General features: G+C 34.0%; 1 protein-coding gene across 1 annotated transcript in view; it reads right to left on the bottom strand.

The window, feature by feature from the left end:
• ITFG1 (integrin alpha FG-GAP repeat containing 1) overlaps positions 1-18,833 on the bottom strand; it is an 87,292-nt gene that overhangs the window by 47,954 nt on the left and 20,505 nt on the right. Inside the window, exons 7-8 of the mRNA XM_059824734.1 lie at positions 15,344-15,405; positions 12,476-12,560 (exon numbers count right to left, since the gene is read on the bottom strand). Coding sequence (XP_059680717.1) covers positions 12,476-12,560; positions 15,344-15,405 — 147 coding nt within the window. The remainder of the gene's footprint in view (positions 1-12,475; positions 12,561-15,343; positions 15,406-18,833) is intronic.

The raw sequence follows: 18,833 nt of genomic DNA, 5'->3' as shown, positions 1-18,833 counted from the left end.
AACAGAATTAAGTTGCAGAGATGTAGGTGCTTTGTGAAATAACAAATTTAAATTAAGCCCTAATCATCTAATCACATTTCTACAGAAGTTTCAGTCTAAAGTAATTTTAGAAGATTTTCAGTAACGCATGAGGACAAAGAATCTTCAAATACTAACTTCTTTTCTTGCTCTATGTTAGTTAGAAAGGGACAAGGACGTTCTCATTTTAAATTATGCTGTGGAGCAGAGGAGAATACAAAATGTTTGATTCTACTTAAATTGCAAACATTCATCTTGTTATGCTGATAACTCAGTTTGATATTTTTGCTAATTAATGTTCAGTAATGCTGCAGTACATTGACAAGAACAACCTATGTAGCTTTGAAGAATAATGAAACTATAGGGCAGTAAGAAGGATGGAACTTTCACATGATTAGATATGAAGCCACCACCTTGCAGATGCAGGTGTTCTAGATAAATTACAAGTTTAAGAGTAAGATTTGATTAAAATCATTCAGTACAATCAAAGAATGAATAGAAGGTAAATATGCATTAAACAACATACCCTTGCCCCTGCAACTGAAAATAATATGATACATATTCCATATTAGAAGAACACAGTTTCCCCAGTTCCTTGGACCAGAACCTACAGGTCCATTTATGTAACTTTTATTATAGGCTCATGTTTTCAGTTGCAATTTCTCTTCAAATCTGTGTAACATATATTTAAGAATCCAATAGTTAAAAATTAAATTCGTAAGATAAGAGAAAAATCTGTTGGAAATTTACAGCACAGTTTTAAGAAAAAAGTTTATTTTAAAAATAAATTTTGTCAAATAAAATCCTGAAGACAAGGAGTCTGTGGAGCCATTCTTAAGCTCATCTAGATCTCAAATTATTGCTGTATCTGCCCTCCAAAAGTTTTTCAGATAGAGATAGCCATCTTATGGATACTGGACTGGTTTTTGGCAGTGGTTTTTTGGTTGTGGTTTTATGTTTTACTGGGGTTATTTTTTGTGGTTTTTTTTTTTTTAAAACACTTGGTGCTCAGCTGAATTTAAACACAACAAAGAAATTAGATATAAACCTATTAGTCCAATAAATTAGTACAATTACATTTGACTTAAGCATAGATGTCAAACTAAATTTTAAGCTAAGTTCATGTGTTCTTGTAAATTTTCAATTCCTTAAATCAGTTAGTATTTTAAAATTAGCATTTTAATAAAATCCCTTTTATATGGCTCTACAAAACTATGGCTTTACAGTATGACACTTATTTTGAAGTGATATAGGCTGTGGGGTTCAACTAAAAGGTGACCACATGGTGAGGTAATTGAGGATGCTGAGCTGTCTAAAATAACTTCCATTTCCTTCCCTCCTCCTCAGCAGTGCTTGGCTCTCATCAGCTGATTCAGCTCTAGAATGGCTCAGTGTGGAATCAGGTAAGAATGAGCACCAACACATTGGAGAAAGTAGAAATATAGAGGCAGGGAAAGGAAAGGATAAGCTTCAACCACATAAGTATATTTATAAGTGTTTAACATGTTGCAGAACTGCCTTCGCAGTTGAGCACAGAAAAACTACCAGCTTCAACAGCAGGTATGAGAAAGCAGAATAAAAGCACTTCCTTTAAAACGTCTTCATGTGGCTCCTAAGTGTAGAGTTTTCCATGTATTTCATGTTCACTTTAAAAAAGTAATTAAATAGTTCATGTTGCTTTTGACATGGTACCTGATAGACACAGAAACTACTTCCTGACATTTACTTGTCTTACTGGATGATTAAAGTACAGCTGCAAGTATTTTACCTATTATGTGCTTAGCACATAGGAAAAGATTATTTTTGAAAATTAGGTATTTATTTAGACGTAATTAAAATTAATATGTTTTATATACTGTGAATGAGAATTGTACCCATTATTGCTGACTAACAGAATGACCAAGAAGAACATAGCAAAAGAAAGCTGGAACAATTAAAGCATCTAACCTTCCAACAAACATTTGTAACATTTACAGTATACATGATAATGGGCACTTCATAAATCTGCCTCACTGAAGAACTTCGTAACTGGTAGCATTTTTCATCAAAAGAAAGGGTTCGGTACATGTTTGTACTGTAGAGCAGGCAAAACAAATTTTAAACTTAAAAGGCATCAAGTGAAGAACCAACAATGAGAATGTAGCTGGAAATAGGACATCAATGAAACAAGGATAGCTTCTGAGTTGTAGCAGTGTAGTTTAAGAAAACCCACAATTAGTTAAATACTGTATTACAGAAAAGTAGCGATCAAAAGAAGTTAAGCCCAACATTCTTCATCTCTATCATACCATTTTCTCTTATTTCTTCTCTAGTCTCTATTTCTAATGCAAATTTTACGATGTATGGATCCATCTTTTCCTGTTGAGATTATTTGATTAAAAGCAATTTTCTGAAGAAAAATCAGAGATTGTCAAAAAAGGGTAACACACATTCTACAAATAAACTGCAGCAGTTTTTGACAAAAATAAAAAAGAATAAGGATAAAACCCACCTAGAATACTGGTTAAAACTGTACAGTAATTTATTTAAATGCAAATCTTGCATCAGTCTTTGTTCAAAAAGCCCAAGAAGAAAAAAAACCTCCCCAAAAAGCAGCCCTAAGCATAAAGCTAAAGCAGAATCTGTTTCACTATCCATTGCCATTTTAAACTGTCCTCATCTGTAATAATGAAAAATACAATGTTTTCCTGTATCTCTGAAGCTTTTTCAAAGGCACTATGTGAAACCAACAAACTGATACAGCAGCTTTTCCAGTTTTGAAAGAAAATAATTTATTCTTAATCCTTATGTGATTCCCACCTTAGAAGCACCCGCTGAAATACAAAACTTTGGAACAACTCTACTGGTCTTGAAGACCACACAAAAAAAACCCCACAGCAGTTGCTCACAGAAGAGCTCAATCTCACTAACAACAAACTTACCTTGGACCTACAATGCTAACTCTTCTCATCTTCATGCTTGGTTTCAATCTCAATTTGAATAAACATCCTTCCATTTTAAACTCTAATCTTGAATCGGTCAATTCTGTCTGATAACTAACTTATCACCTACATCTGTCCATAATTAAAGAGAAAAATATATAAAGTAACTAGGCTGAATAGGCAAATAGGCAGCAGGCCCTACATCAGAGAAAAGTCAGAATGTAACCCTCCCCTACCAAACTGATTATTTTTTTTTTCAAGAAAAGACTGCTAGTGAATTATGAAGTTCTTTCACAGTTTAAGAAAAAATGCTACATAAATAGTGAACTTCTTCCCAAGCCAAGATGTATCAGAGATATGCTTCTAAAGCAAACATGCATATAAGTTACTTAGCATGAGTAAACATAGGCAAAAAATACTCAATCCAAATCTTCGAATTTCTTTAAAAACATAGAAGAAGATGCCAGAAAAGTGGTATTTTGCAAACAAGTTCAAGGGTTATTAAACTCATTACACACACTTGTACAATGTATTTTCCAACATGGTCTTTGAAAGAAAAATGGAACCTGGGGAAATGACAAGTACCATGATCACTCAATTCAAAACTGGTTTGTAATACAGCAAGATGCAGTTGTAGTTATGAAAAGCAAAACAGCTTTCGGTGGGCATATGATCCAAATCTTCTTAAACAGCTATGTATTTCTGCTGCAGTGTAATCTTACTTCTGCTCCTTTAAAAACAAAAATTGAATCAACTTTTTTTTTTTTTTGAGATGACAGACATTATTAGAACTTATTACAGTTGTGTTAAATAAAAATAAATTGTTTTCTGGCAAATAAATATAAGCTAACTATGCAGGCTAAGACAGCGAGAACAGTCTTACTTTCATAATTTTGAACCTGATGCTACATAAAAGCAAGAGACTTCATATACCACAAAGTCCTCATGCCTTGAGAACCTACTGTTCTTTCTTGAGAATACACATTCTAAACTAGCCATGGTCCCTGTATTATTACAGACCTTTTGTCGGTGCAGTTTTCCCAGTTCCATTCCAAAAGGTGAGGAAAAAAATATCTTCAACATAGTACAATAAAAGCCAAATAGTTTTTCTCTGCTGTTGATTTAAAGTCCAAATAAGTATGAGGCATCTCTTGTTTAATACAATACAGTACATCCTAATGAAGCTTTATATGCTTTTTATTTCACCATACACATAGCTTGCTCACATCTCTCCCTCATGGCTTTGCACAGTTCTCATTCTCCTTTGTCATGAGCCTTTCATTTGAAGTCCTAAAGAACAGTAAGAAAATAAGGAGGAAAAAGCCCCGTTATGGTAGTGCTCAAAACAATACCCTTCTGGGGCAGGCAAGAAGACTACAACCTTTACAACTGAGTTTGATATTCAAACTATGTAAAGGTTTGTTTGAAAGCTGATTATCTTAAATTTATCTTCTGAAGTAATAAAATGATTAGAATTCTTTTGTCACTCTCTGCCTTTCGGTGTTCAATGAGATGGTCATGACAGAGACAATTATCATAAATTACTATGATAATTACGCATTATTAAAAGAATCAGTGTCAGCTGCTTTTAGAAAATGTGAATCACAACTTCAAAAAACAGATGTAAAGAGCTTTTACAGATGATTCCAAGTTCAAGAAACCCTTTTTGTGATTCAAGAAACCCTTATAACGCTCTCCTTCACACTAAATCAATTCTGACTTTACGTCCGTTTATATCCTTCCGAAGAATCCATATTTACACCTCCACTGCAATAAAAGCATTTAAACACAGCATGCCAGCAAACTGCATAAAGACTTCCAGGCTGCATCTGATCCAACAGTACGGTCTATCTATCTTAAATGGAAAGACTATATCAAATGTACTAACTGGAATCCAAGCAGGAAAAAAAAATTGTATTAAATACAAAATGAGACACCCCACACACACACTAAACAAGAAGTAGCACTGAAACTCCTGTTGTAGTTTATGCTGAAAACGACTAGTTCCAACTATCTCATTGTTAAAACAGAACCTACAAAACCTGATTGCACAGCTTGGAATTAGATAATGTTACATATTTAGAAAGTTCATACGGCATCAAACCTTCATATGCTAACAAATGAAGGGGAAAACACTAATTAAAGAAAGCCACTTGTGTGACTAAATTTTGGGTTGAGAGTTCTTGTTATATTAACCATGAACACTGTAAAAGAAAAATTCAATCCTGAGGAGATGAAGTTGTTCAACAAAGAACAGAAAGTGGCATGCGCACCACTCCTCTAATTTTGTTATTGGAAAGAAAGCAAAGTAATTCTTAATGTACGAGCCCCTTTGACAAAAATTAATATGAAGCAACATAATTTTTTTTTTCCAGGAAATGTTAGCGTTTGTCAGCAACATGTGAAAGAACTTGGCAAAATAGGGGAAACAGTCGTCTGTCTGGCTGTCCCCCCAGAAATGGACACTGCTTTGGAACAACATTTAAAACTAGGTGCACAAAAATATCTCACTATATCCAAGTCATAATAAAGACTTGGAGAGAAAGAAATAACAAAATTAGTGTTTATAGTTTGGAAGGAGTCAAGAATGCATATAAAGTTACTTAAGAGTACTGAGTAATACATGTTATCTAAGGCTGTAGCTCCAGCCAGTCTCAGCCCATCACACCACACTCTCACAGGTGCCGGGACATGCCAAAACGCTCTAAAACATTTTGCTCTTGCAAAATTAGACAATTTAATCCCAACTATATCTTTATTTTATTATTTATTATTTACCCTGTGCAAATTCAGGGAAAACAAGATCTATATTAGAAAAAAAAAAATCTCTTAGATTTTCGATAATACCATTGGTACAATTGTACCTGGCTACCATTTAGTGGCAAGGGGATGGTAACAGTTCAGAAATGTGGAATTTCTGTGGATGTCATCAGGACAGATGCCTCAAGGATCAGGAAATGCAGCATTTTAAACAGCAAAAGGAACAATATGAAATGATGGTATAGAAGATTGCTTCCTAAATGACTACATGATAGGGAAGAACAGTAAGGATGAGATGCACAGAAAAATAATCTCCCAAAGGGGTCAAAGATGAATTTGAAGGAAGAATTTGAGGCCACTGTATTCAAAAGTTTCCTAGATGGACTTTACACAAGCGCTTTAACTTAATGTCTTCCCTATTCTCAGGACCACACCATGACTGCAAAAATGCATGATGAAGTTACTAAGGTAGTCAGATGGGGTGCAGTCTGTAGAGCAATGTGATCTATTTATTCTGAACATGAATTTACACTTTTTTGTTTGTTTGGGGGATTTTTTTTAGTGTGTGGTTGGTTTTTTTTTTTTTTTAACTTAAAGGAACTGCAAAGGAGTAACACTTATAGCTATGACCTTAAACCTCAAAATACAGGAACTTTTTCTAGAAAGAACTGTCAAAAATGCTAGAAATTTTAAAAGTAGGACTAATATTAAAATTAAAAGGTATCACTGAACAGCATTGCTGGTTAACAAATAAGACAAACTTAACCTCTAAATACACTTTCATGACTCAAAACCACTTTCACAAACTCAAAACCCAAGTGGCATTTAACTTGGTATGTCTCTATGCACGGCAGTTTCAGATGAACTGAAGTGCATCTGTTACTAAAACAACTTCTTCCTTATCTAAAATCAGTCAGAATTCTTTATTACCATCAGCTTTCATATCTTTTTGACCCAAACTGATCACAGCAACAAATGCAGAGTGTTTCAAACACAGAAGTATTGTCTTCCTGCATCTTAAGGTTCTTAGAGAATCCTTTTATTGACTACAGGAGCAATAGTACATTTTCACAATGCAGTGCTCAAAAGACAATTGCTTTATAAAGGAGTTATTTACTGAAATGCACCATTAAAATTTGCCTTTGATACATAGCTACTACACCTGAAGATGCAACATTCTGAAGAAAAGGAAAAAAATAAAGAAATTCAGACGCTAAAATGAAGTTGATACATAAAACTAAAAGCTACAAAATTGAAATGCAACTGCAGGAAGAAAAGCAGTGTATTCAAGATACCAGCTGCAGAATAATCAAAGTCTACTTTAAACAAAAATCTTCCTCCAAAATGCATTTTGCAGTTCAATGAATGGCTTAAAAAAAACCCCAAAGGTTAAGCTCTCTGTTATCCTGCTTAAACATAATTAACTGGCAACAATGAGCTATCATTTCCTACGAGAAAAATGATAATTTCTACCATATGTCATACAAGTAGTTAACATATGTGAAACAGTTTGATTACTTGATAGGGAGAAGAACAGAAAAAATTGTCTTGGTTAGTTGGATAACTGGATTTTAAACATGAAAAAAATTTGAGTTCAAGTCCCTAAGAGACTTGGATAGAACTTTAACAATCCCAATCCATGCTTTGTCAAAAAGTAAGCAAGTTTGCATAGTAGGAGTAAACACAGACTTCATAAATTAGGGAAGACTACACAGATAAAGGCTCAGTAGCACCTAAGAAAACAAATGGTGAGTAAAACATAAAGAAGTAAGGTGGAGTTGGCTAAATGCAACCTTGAGAAAGTAAGAGTTGTGTTGTATTTACTTATGAGGACACTATCAACAGTATGATCTAGTTTGGTTTCAAAAAGCTATTTTTTATTCTCTTTACATGCAGGCCGCAATAAATTTCTTTGCCTAAACTAGGTAAAAATCAGTGACTGATTAATCAAACTTTTACATTCTTAGATCAGATATCACCAAGTATGATTTATTAATCTCCACTAAACCAACTAAACCAATCATAGTTGAATAGCAGTTATAACATTAAACATTCCCAATAAAAATGAATTAATAGACTGTATAAACAGCACAATATTCTATGCTAATTGCTTCTGGGTCACTACTTTGAAGACATATTTCATTAATCTTCAAGGTAGCAAGAAAATAGCAGGTTTGTGTGTCCAAAATATGATTCACATGCATCTCGTTACTAAAAAAAATTGGTTGTTTTCAGAGTGTCCCACTGAAATCCTCAAATTTCTTTAACAAATACAAAATTTTCAACTATTTCAAGTGACAATTAACATTCTTTATAATTGCAATTATTTATCAGAATTCTAGCCTCTAAAGACAGTACGAGCAGATCTTATAAAAAGCCTCTGCTAGAATACAGATAACAACAACGGAAGAGTAATCATTTTTGCTATAGCAACCACTGCACTGCAATTACCATAGTGACATGAGAAGAATAGAAGAAGTAATAATGAAGAGCTGTTACTTGTTTGGAGCAATGTATTGGACAAGTAAGTGCAGAATTCTCTAGTGCCCAGCTCTGCTCACCCTTATCAGTTGAAATGCCATTTGTAATAAATATGTCACAAAGCATTTTGATTTATTTTTAAAAGTGCAATACAAATTTGTCAATTGTTCTCTGTCCTTTGGTCAGGTTAATGTACCAATCATTGCTATCATGTAACAGAGGGGAGTGCTACTTATTTTGGAGTTTCCAATTTAGACATAAAGTCTAAGGTCTCTTACATTACCATAAATATATTGATATATATACACCTGCTTTGGCATATTTTCCCACTAGAATATATACACGTATGTGTATACAGAAATGTAGTAGTCCTTACAGACACATATATATAGATGTATACAAACATACATTTGTGTATCCTTTTCATGGGAAGAAAAATTCTCTTATTATTTGAGTACTTCAGGAACACCTGGTGCTAAGATTACACTAACATCTGTGACAGTTTCTCATGAGTCACCTAATTGTTGTTTTTTCCAGCTCCACTTATTTAAATAATTTCTACTTGATAGCTGTTGTTCAACCTGCTTAGTTTAAGAAAGGAAACCTTACCCAAAATTAGTTGCCTTTGAAGGTTGTCAGTCAGGATCTTATTCAAAACTCCCCCCTTTTTTCAAATGAGAGGTAAATACTTACACCTGGAAAGAGTACTTCAAATAAAATTTTTGGAAGCAGGAAGTAATGTTAGACAAAGTCATCGGTTGAAACAAAACATGTTTTGCTAAGAGGTAGGTGTGATCAATAATCAGAATCTTGGACTGCAGAAGTGTAACAGTGTACAAATAGAAAGGGGGGTGTAAATGAGAAGGTGGCAGCACAAGTGACATATTCCCAAGCTCATGTCTGGACCTGACAGCGTTCCAGAGTCTAATATGCACAAGTTCAGTAAATGAGGAGTGGCAGAGAGTGAAAGCACAGAGAAATATGGAATCCTTTGAGACCTACAGCTAATGGCAAGGCTGGCACATCATCTACGAGATACAGAAAATGTCAAGAAAGGGGAAGAAAAGAGGCAGGCAACACAAAAATAAGACTGTTATAGGCTTGTGGCTGTATATTGAATGTGTTTCTAGTCACAGCAGCTGTATGCCAGTGCCAATAGAGAAGATGCTTGCAGCATGCATAGAGCAGAGTGAGAGCACTATGGTATGTTCCGCTTAGTGTATCACACACAGTTTGGCAAAAGCTACTTAGGTAGAAGGCAGTGCAATCTTCTAATGTATCTCATTTTACATTTTCACTGTGCTATTATTTTGGTTTGTTGTGCAATGAAACCTCTTTCAGGCCCCATTACGGAAAGCCAAATTACCATTTCAAACTGCAAACCATCATACCTTAACTTCCTTTGACTTATGACAATCACTATTTCATCATTTTTGAAACAGAAAACTGAAAACAGGAGATGTTCAAGTCTGACAAACCATTTCTATTAAGTCATTTTATTTAACTTCAGCTCACTACCAGCAGAATCTGTATGATAAATGCCTACCTTCTGAAGTATCTAAGCATATGCAGACATAGCACAGCAGGTAAATGTAGTTACTCTGATACAGTGTTATTCTAGTTATGGGAGGTTTTGCCTCTTTATTGTTAGACTGGTGCAGAACTAAAAATACTGGAATGAAAATTAACATGAGCAGAACTCAACTAAGATACTCCTTTGTATTAAAAGTTTTTTTTCCTCCTACCAATTCCTGTATAGCCACTCTTACACAGAACTATTTTGCTGTAGGTAGGATTTTTTGATGGTGGTGGGATATTATTCAACTTCCTTCAGACTGCATTTCATAAAGAACATGGAATTTAGAGTTATATCCCTTTGTTACTCATACACGTTGTTTTAGTACCACATTCACTTCAATATTCTCTAAAACTTTGTTTAATGAGAAAATAAGTATTTGTTGTCTTGATTATTTTGAATTAATGCTGGGAAGGTAAAAAAAAGTGATGCACCAGTCTATTTCCTACCCACTGTTACAACAGAAGAAAAATTAAAGTCATAATAGTACTCAAATAGTAAATTTGAAATCAGAGTCATAAGTATTTCCGTAGTTGTCAGAATAAACTTTATTCCTCTATCAAAAATACACACACACACACATTTATAGCACTCCTTTCACTCACTTAGGAAAGTTAACGGGCAGAAAGACCATTAAACCATTTCCCATCCTTCACCCTGCACCAATTTGAGTGATCTGGAATGAAGATAAAGATGATAGTGTGTATGTAGCTGTTCAGGAAGAGGAAGCAAGACCCTCATACTGCAAGATCTGTGCTGGGTGTTCTTTTAGAGATGAAATGGCTGAGATCTTTCAGAATCACCAGTTCTAAAAAGTCAGCTTCTGAAAAGCCAGTATCTCCACCCATAGATGACACTGATGATTCCTTGCCTCTCCACCCACTTTGCCATATATGCTGTCCCTCTACATTTATTTGCATGCATTTCTTAAGTCCCTGAATGCGTTTTCTCCCATTATATCCATCCTTACTAGAAAGATTGCTCCACTATTGCCTCACACTAGTGCTTTACCTATGAATTCGATGATACTTTGCAGAGCAGGGTATTAACCAACTGGTGAGAGAACTCCAAAACAGCAGCCCCCCCTGGATAAGGTAGCCATACTGGCCATTGTCTTTCATAACCTTGGCTGTATCAAAAGCACATAGTGTACTGAACCGTGCATTCAATTTATTCACATTTTCAAATGTTAAAATTTTCAAAAGTTAACATTTTCAAAAGTTAACATTTGAACAGTTCCACATCTCTTTGCAAAGATATGCCAGGGTTTATTGAATTTCCATTAATTACGATAAGTTTCTACAATTATGATATATCATTTGGGCTCATTAGCTACCTAACATAGAGATAAAGTTATCCTACATAAAGATTGCTTTCCACATTGCCATTGTTTAAAAAACAAAACAAAACACTCACAGATTTCTACTTAGTACCTATCAAGGCACATTATTCAGAACATCAGCTTGGAAAATGGTAACAAAAAACCCAACACCCTTACATTTTTTTTTAACTGCAAAAACCATAGTATTCTATTCTTTCTTTCAGATATTATATGCACAAGTGTTTATATTTGTGGATAAACAGTAAAAGATTTTACAAAAACTTTTACAAAGATTTTAGAAAATGTGTTAAACATTTCACAGAAGAACCTAGAGCACTGTTCAGCTTCTACCTTATTTCATTTACTATAGATCTGGAAACACATCCATAGTTGCTAGACAAGGATCTAAGGATAATTAACTATCTAGCAGAGGTGTCTTCTAGTTACATGTCAGTAAACAGCTTTGCTAGAACTCTTAAGAATACTTTAAGTGGCAACATAGAGCAAGAGAATCAGACTCTGGGTCTAATATAGAACCTGACAATTTAAAAAATTGTCATTTTCTTTAAAACAGATTTTAAAACAAAATAATGCAACAAGGCTACCTTTTGACAACATTTAAAGACAGGCTTAATCTCACAATTAACAAGCATGTTATATAAATATAGTAAATCAGTTCTTTTAAGAAATTATTTACATTCAGTAGTGTCAGGAGAATCAGGCCTGTAGCACTTTTCCTTGGGTTGCAAAATTCTTATTTTAGAGCACAGAAAAAAAGTATTTTTTGGACTACAAACCCAACACTTCCTGTTCTCTATAAGATGACACACACCTTGAAAAAATAGATTTATATATAAATCAAGTTTTTCTTCTGTTCAAAAGCCTTCCAGAATTCTCAATTACAACCATTAAGATTTTACCATGTTTCATCAATCTTTATTCAAGTAATTTTAATTCATTTACATTTTGGCTTTATTAGTTTGTAAAAGTGAAGAATTTATGAACATTTACTCAAATAGTATCTTCTGAACAGGATTAGGGAAAAAACCCAAATTCATGACAAACAAAATACATGTCTGATAAAAGTAAGTTTGGCATTGTACCATGCCTCAAAGCAACAGTCCTTAAGTGTGGCACTCAAAAGTAGATACATGTGATGCAGAATGTACTGGAATAGCCAAAGTTGAATTTAGTTGAATTTATTAATAATTACTCCCAGATATTTCAAGATTTACAGTCAAATAGATATAACACCTTAAAAAACAAAAGTAAAAAAAAAAAAAAAAAACCTAAAACTTTTAGAGCTTAACATCTTTCTTTATTCTTTGATTTACAGTAGCTAACCAAAATATGAAAAAGAAAGAAACACTCAGGATAGTTTAGGAGACTAAAACTCACCAAAATCTGCAAACACGGACTGTCCAACAACTTTCACACCACTAGGCGTTTCCTTACTTGTTCCAGTTTTAGAGAAGTTCCCATCCTATCAAACAGGACAAAGATGATGGAAAAACTGAATTGCAGACTGAGTGATAAAATGTGACTTTTGAACCAAAGAAAATACACATCAATAAAAAAGTGCCTAAGTAGATAATAAAGAGACATCTCAGCTATGGAAAAAAAAATGCATTCTCTGAAAATTGGGACTGAGTTTTTGCATTTCTAATACTTCATGGAATCTTACAAAAATCCAGCAATAGTAATATTCAGATACAACTGTCCATATATTTTGCTGTGTTATGAGGAAGAGATTGGGTTATTTCAGCAACATAATGTAAATCATAATTAAGTGATTATGAATACTAATGTGCATTTATGCATATTGACATGTGATTTTATATATCTATGTAATATATAAAAATACACTTGCACACCTGTTAAAAATAGCTTCTGCTTTTCCTTCTAATTAGGAAGTAACTTGATTTTACATTCGGCCTGGTTTAGGTCTTGTTTTAATCGTCTATTATTAAAACCTAGGCCTGCAGAAAACAGTATTCCAGTATTTCATCATAAAGACAGAAGAGGAGTGCTGGATCCCTGTTTATTGTAGAACTGGATCACAACTGGAATAAAAACATTTAAAACATTAAGTGTTCGTGGCCAAGTAAGATGACCTCAGGCCCATGACCTAAGGCCCACTTTTCTAGTCGTTTCAATCAGCTCATATAAAGTGTTATACACACAAGTGTACGGAAAGCCATTGAGACAAATGATACTGTTTTGTGGATTATGTATAGTTATCCCTATTGCTTACTCATGTCATATTCAGTTTGTAGACTTCAATGCTGTTGAAGATGCAACTCTGGAGACAGTTAGCATGTGGATGTTCGACTGCATATCTTTATCTTGACATATAATTTATAACAACTCACATGAGGGAAAAAAAAAAGTTATGCAAATCATCTCCATACAGAAGAGAAGACTAGGCCCTGTGCGCTCAGTTGGCCAGTAAAGCATATATCATATAGGCACATACTTTTAAAGCATTTTATGCTGTATCAGTGAAGGGAATTACTTTGCCTAGGTTTGTAGAGCAACTTAACAACTTTTAATGGATCAATTAAGATATTTTAAGATAGATATATATGTACATATATTCTGTATGTATGACATATTTTACTGGGTTGATTGATTCCATAGAATAGAATTCTTTCTTTCTAAAGATACGCAAAACTATGCATACAAAATATATAATCTAGAATAATGTTTAGAATACATGAGTTTCAAAAATCCAAAATTTCTAAGAAAATTAAAAATACACCTACAGGAAACAGGTTAAATACCTTGTGTAGTCACTAACACTCCAACCCTCAAGAACTAAATTCATCAAAGTCAATAACTGTTCATTTTTAAGTCTATATAAAAGCTAGAAATATAGAATTCATGACCTGCTGCTTTCAAAAAAAGAAAAAAGGTGTCTAGTACAGCTTTCATTGCTTTTGCCTAAAAATTAGTATTTGGAGACTATCTGGCAGCTATTTTTTTTTTATTTACTTTTTCAGTTCAGCAGCTGCTTGAAGGTGGCCATGTTGTCACAGACAAGACTACATTCTCCGTTCTACAGTGACTCACTGTGATATGATGGATAAATTTTCAGGTAAATAAAGTCTCAAAAACTCATTCCTTAGCTAATAAGAAACACATTAAGCACTTTCTATTATAACACAAAAAGTAGACTTTTAACATACACATGCTAAGATTCTTAACTATAGTCCTTTTGGATAACATATTTAGTATGAAGGATACACTTAGTTTCAAACCAACTAATTTCACTAATTGCTATTAACATTGAGGTTCTTCACTCACCCTGGCCAGGTTAGGCAATACAAAAGCAGAATCTCAATAAATAAATAAATAAAACTAACCCATTGACCTAATTCTCCCCAACCTTGAATTGCATTTGTGGTATTTGGTTAACATAGGACTCAGGATTTTCTCAACTGTAACTTGCATACATACTGTTAACAGTCAGAAGTGAGATTTTGAACCTCTGCTCCACAAAATCTTACCCAAGACCTGAAGTCATAGATCTAAGAAAGCTTACTTAAATCAAATCATAGAATCACAGAATCACTAAGGTTGGAAAAGCCCTGTAAGATCATCAAGTCCAACTGTCAACCCAACACCACCATGCCCACTAAACCATGTCCCACAATGCCATGTCCACACGTTCCTTGAACACCTCCAGTGAGGGTGACTCCACCACCTCCCTGGGCAGCTTACTCCAGTGTCTCACCACGCTCTCAGTAAAGAAATTTTTCATAATATCCAGTTTAAACCTCCCTTGTCGCAAGTTGAGGCCCTTTACTCTTGTCCTGTCACTCGTCACTTGGGAGAAGAGGCCAACACCCACCTCTCTGCAACCTCCTTTCAGGTAATTGAGACAGCAAGAATAAAAAAATCTGATCAGCCTTTTCTTCATAAATCACCATGCTAAATGTCAGTAACCTCCTAGAGCAGCTGATGACACACCAGAAGTCCCGCTAAGGTGTACCTTAATGATTCTGTATGAAGGCAGTCTGATTGATTTACTTAGTAGTCATGTTAAAAAAAAAAAAAAATCTGCAGTGGCACTTATGCTGAGTAAAAGATTTCCAGTGATATTCTGAAGTCTAAATGCAATAGTGCAGTTAGTGCCTCAACATCAGTTCCACTCATTCCTGAAATAAGGAGTATCAGATGACTGATGTGGGGTTTTTTTTGTTTTTGGTTTTTTTTTAAACTTGTCTATGTTTGAACAGAATGGTTATTTAGGTTCTCTCTTACCTTATTTACCCATGTCTCAAACTGAATGTTTTGTGAATTTGGTGATGTAGTAAGGAACAAATCTGCAAAGAAAAAAATGTAAGACAAAAAATTTTTAACATTAGATGACACACACAAATATTTGATCACGCAAATAAAAATATATTATATAACTTATTTAAAAATATATTACCTATATAAGTTATAAATGTATTATATTCCAGTGATGTTTAGATATGTATATATATTAAGCAAGAAAGATTAAAAAACAAAACCCCCAAAACCTATTTTCATCCCTTATGCTCCTCTGTATAAATAAATACACCTTCTGCACTCAACTTTTGCATTTTTATAGTTTATACAGAAATTAAGTTAGCCTCACATGAGCTAGGAAGTGCTGGATGTTATATATGCACAATGAAGAATGTTTCTTAATGGTAAAGACAGAGACAGACCTCAAAGCTAGAAAAAATTATACATAGTTATATTTTTAGTAAGTCAAAATTAAAAATAAAAACCTATCAACCACCCTTTTACTTTGGGTATGTTGAATTAAGTAACAGATATACTGTTGACAGGAAGAGAAAACAAGATGGAGAAATATTTCAGGCTTCCTTTACACTAAAATTCTCTTAACCATCAAAACAGTGCAAAAGAGCGCTTCAGAGGATTTATCTGACAATGCCTACTTAAAGAGGAGCTTGTTCATTGCCATTTAGGAAAGCACCCAAATTAGGAAAATGGGAAGAAAAAGGTTTATAAAGGAGGTTAAGAAAAAGGGGGGGAGGGGTGCTTAAGGAAAAACTAACAAACAAATTATTAAGTCCAGTGTTAAGAAATCCAGATTTTAAGAAAACTACTCTTAGATTTAAGCACTTATTTTCCTTTTCATTGTCCTCCTTCCCCCCTGCAATTTAAAATACCGCTATTTGAGTTAAAACACAATGGTTACTTTGTAGGCAGAAAAAAGTTTGTTTAAACAAAAAAAAAAAAAGAGAATATTAATGCTTTACTCTAAGGTGGTTTACTGAATAAGCAGGTGGACTGCTGTACAGGAAATTTCAAATGGCACAATAAGGGGTATTGTCTTCCAGGGAAAAAACCCAAACCATAAAACCCACACCAAAAAAACAAAACGAAAAGCCACATACACACAAAAAACCCCCAACAAATATTTTGCTTACAGATTTCTCCCCATCCCCTCTGGCTTGTAATTTGTACCATTTAATTTTATTCCCCTGAATACCTGAAGTGGCAATTGCTTTTAGAGCATACATATGAAAAGCATGATAGCGTGCTTCATTGGAATGAATTATATTGATACCTTTATTTCTTGAGGGCAGGAGACAGAAGTTAAGTTAGGGCAACAATCTGAAGATATCATAGATGTAACTTAGAAAACATATATAAACTTTCCAATTTTAACTTTGGAAGTTTGTGCAATATTGTTGATTACTATCAAATATAAACCAGAAAAATACTAAAAAAATCTAATACATTCACAGGGAAAAAAAAGAGAAACACGGAACAACAGAAGCCTTAACTCACTTTTCCTACAGGCCAAAATGCCACTAAACCTTTGAAAAGAGTTTCTGAGGTTCAAATAAGTATTTCAAGTAGGGTTGTAGTATATCCATGCTGTAATTTGTACTGCAATTTGCAACTAGTTATGGGCTATGTTGCATACAGATTATGCCACAATAGGCTCTTTAAGTGTTATATTTAAATACACAGCAAATGACTAGCATTTGATTAGCAAATATAACAGGTTGCCTAACCTTCAGCAGACATTTTGTTGGCACTATTGTAACTGTTTTCTCACCACATCTCTGACTCAGTTTCACGCACTGCAGAGCTGACCTCTCCCCTTTAATTGCTAAGTCAATCCTCTCTCTGCCCAGTCCTCTATGCAAGGAGAGATCTGGGGGAGCATTAACTCAGCATTCCCACTGGTAATGCTATATTTATACATGTTTTGTGACTCTATCCTAGAATTAGACAAAACAGCATAGCTGCCAACACAAGATATAATTCACCCAGTATTATGATGCTAGGAATTCAGCTCTGAACAGTTGGTTATTACTAAGTAAAATAAATGCATCAAGTTTTTATGCAACACAGTTATGCTTCTAGGGTGGAAAAAACAAATACAAAAGGCAGATGTGAGTTATGCTAGGGGTATTACAAAATCCTTAGCTCTAAATAATTTACCTAAGGTTAAAACAAAGTTCATGAAAAATAAAAACAGCAAAAACAAAACAGCACTATTGCTTGGCTAATTTAACATGCAATGGAATTTAATTTAATAATTATTCCTAATTCTAAAACCTATACTAATGCAGCATACTATGACAACTTTCAGTAACGGGAAAATGCAGTACCACCTATAGTATCCTTACAACAGAGCTTTTTGAATAAAGAGAAATGAATGTTCATAACATCCCATTGGTAAGTCATATAAGCACTACTACAAATTGAACTATCTATAAGTAGTAATATATCTTGTTTTCATTTGAGCTTTACAGAGTAAATTTATCAGTTACTGTTTCTCAGACAGCATAATGGCCACATTTGACTCAAAAGTCATTCCACGTTGTTCATCCCAGAGTTACAACAGGCCACAGAAAGTCAGGCACTCAATGTGAGTGGACAACAACAAAAGCAAAGTCAACTAACCCTGTCTTTGAGAGACAGCCATTATGAACTCACTCAAGTACTAGTGAATTACTTGTAACAGACTATGTATGGTTACTGTATATTACATATACACACCTATTTTGTAAAAGCATGTAACAAAGAGAGAGAGATTTGCAATGGATTTTTCTTATCCATTAAAAAAAATCCATTTTTTTTCCATTCTCAGTCTGAAGCATATTAGTTGTTTTTCCCTCCTCTTTTAATCTGATTTCATAGTAAGTGTATAGAAATATTCAAAAATATGACTGCACAGGGAATTGAAATAATATAGGAAGGCAAGGAACAACAGGCATATAAAATCCCAGATGTTAGTACCAGAATCAAAAGTAGGTTTAAAATAAACTTTAAACTCCATGAGAAAAAAAAAAAAAAAAAAAAGATGAGAGAACCACAGTGGCTGGGATGTCACACAACTTCATGAAATGAAAGAATACATTTAGCTATCTGCAGTGTAGGAGGAATAAATCAGGATAGTAAATGCAAATCAAACTACAAAGAGCTAATAGAAAGATGATAATTTAAAACATCTAAAATGTTTACTATGTTAAAAATATGGAGGTGCTTAAAGATTTAAAGTCTTTGTTCAGCCACTGTACAAAGCTGATATTTTAATGTGAACACTTGTTCCACATTTTGAGAGTAGGAAAACAGAGCTATGTTTTCAGAGGAGGCAATCTGCCATACATCTCTTTGGTTTGCAAGAGATCAGTGCTGAATACAGCCCTCTACAGTAGCTTAAAGTTGATTACGTTCAGCAACATGCCCGTTTTGCACTGAACTCCCTCCCACGTCCAAAACAGCTTCTCTTGAAAGT

This window comes from Gavia stellata, chromosome 15 (genome assembly GCF_030936135.1).
Source record: "Gavia stellata isolate bGavSte3 chromosome 15, bGavSte3.hap2, whole genome shotgun sequence".
Lineage (NCBI taxonomy): Eukaryota > Metazoa > Chordata > Aves > Gaviiformes > Gaviidae > Gavia > Gavia stellata.
The sequence above is the reverse complement of the archived record's forward strand: the minus strand, read 5'-3'. Positions and strand labels throughout refer to the sequence as shown.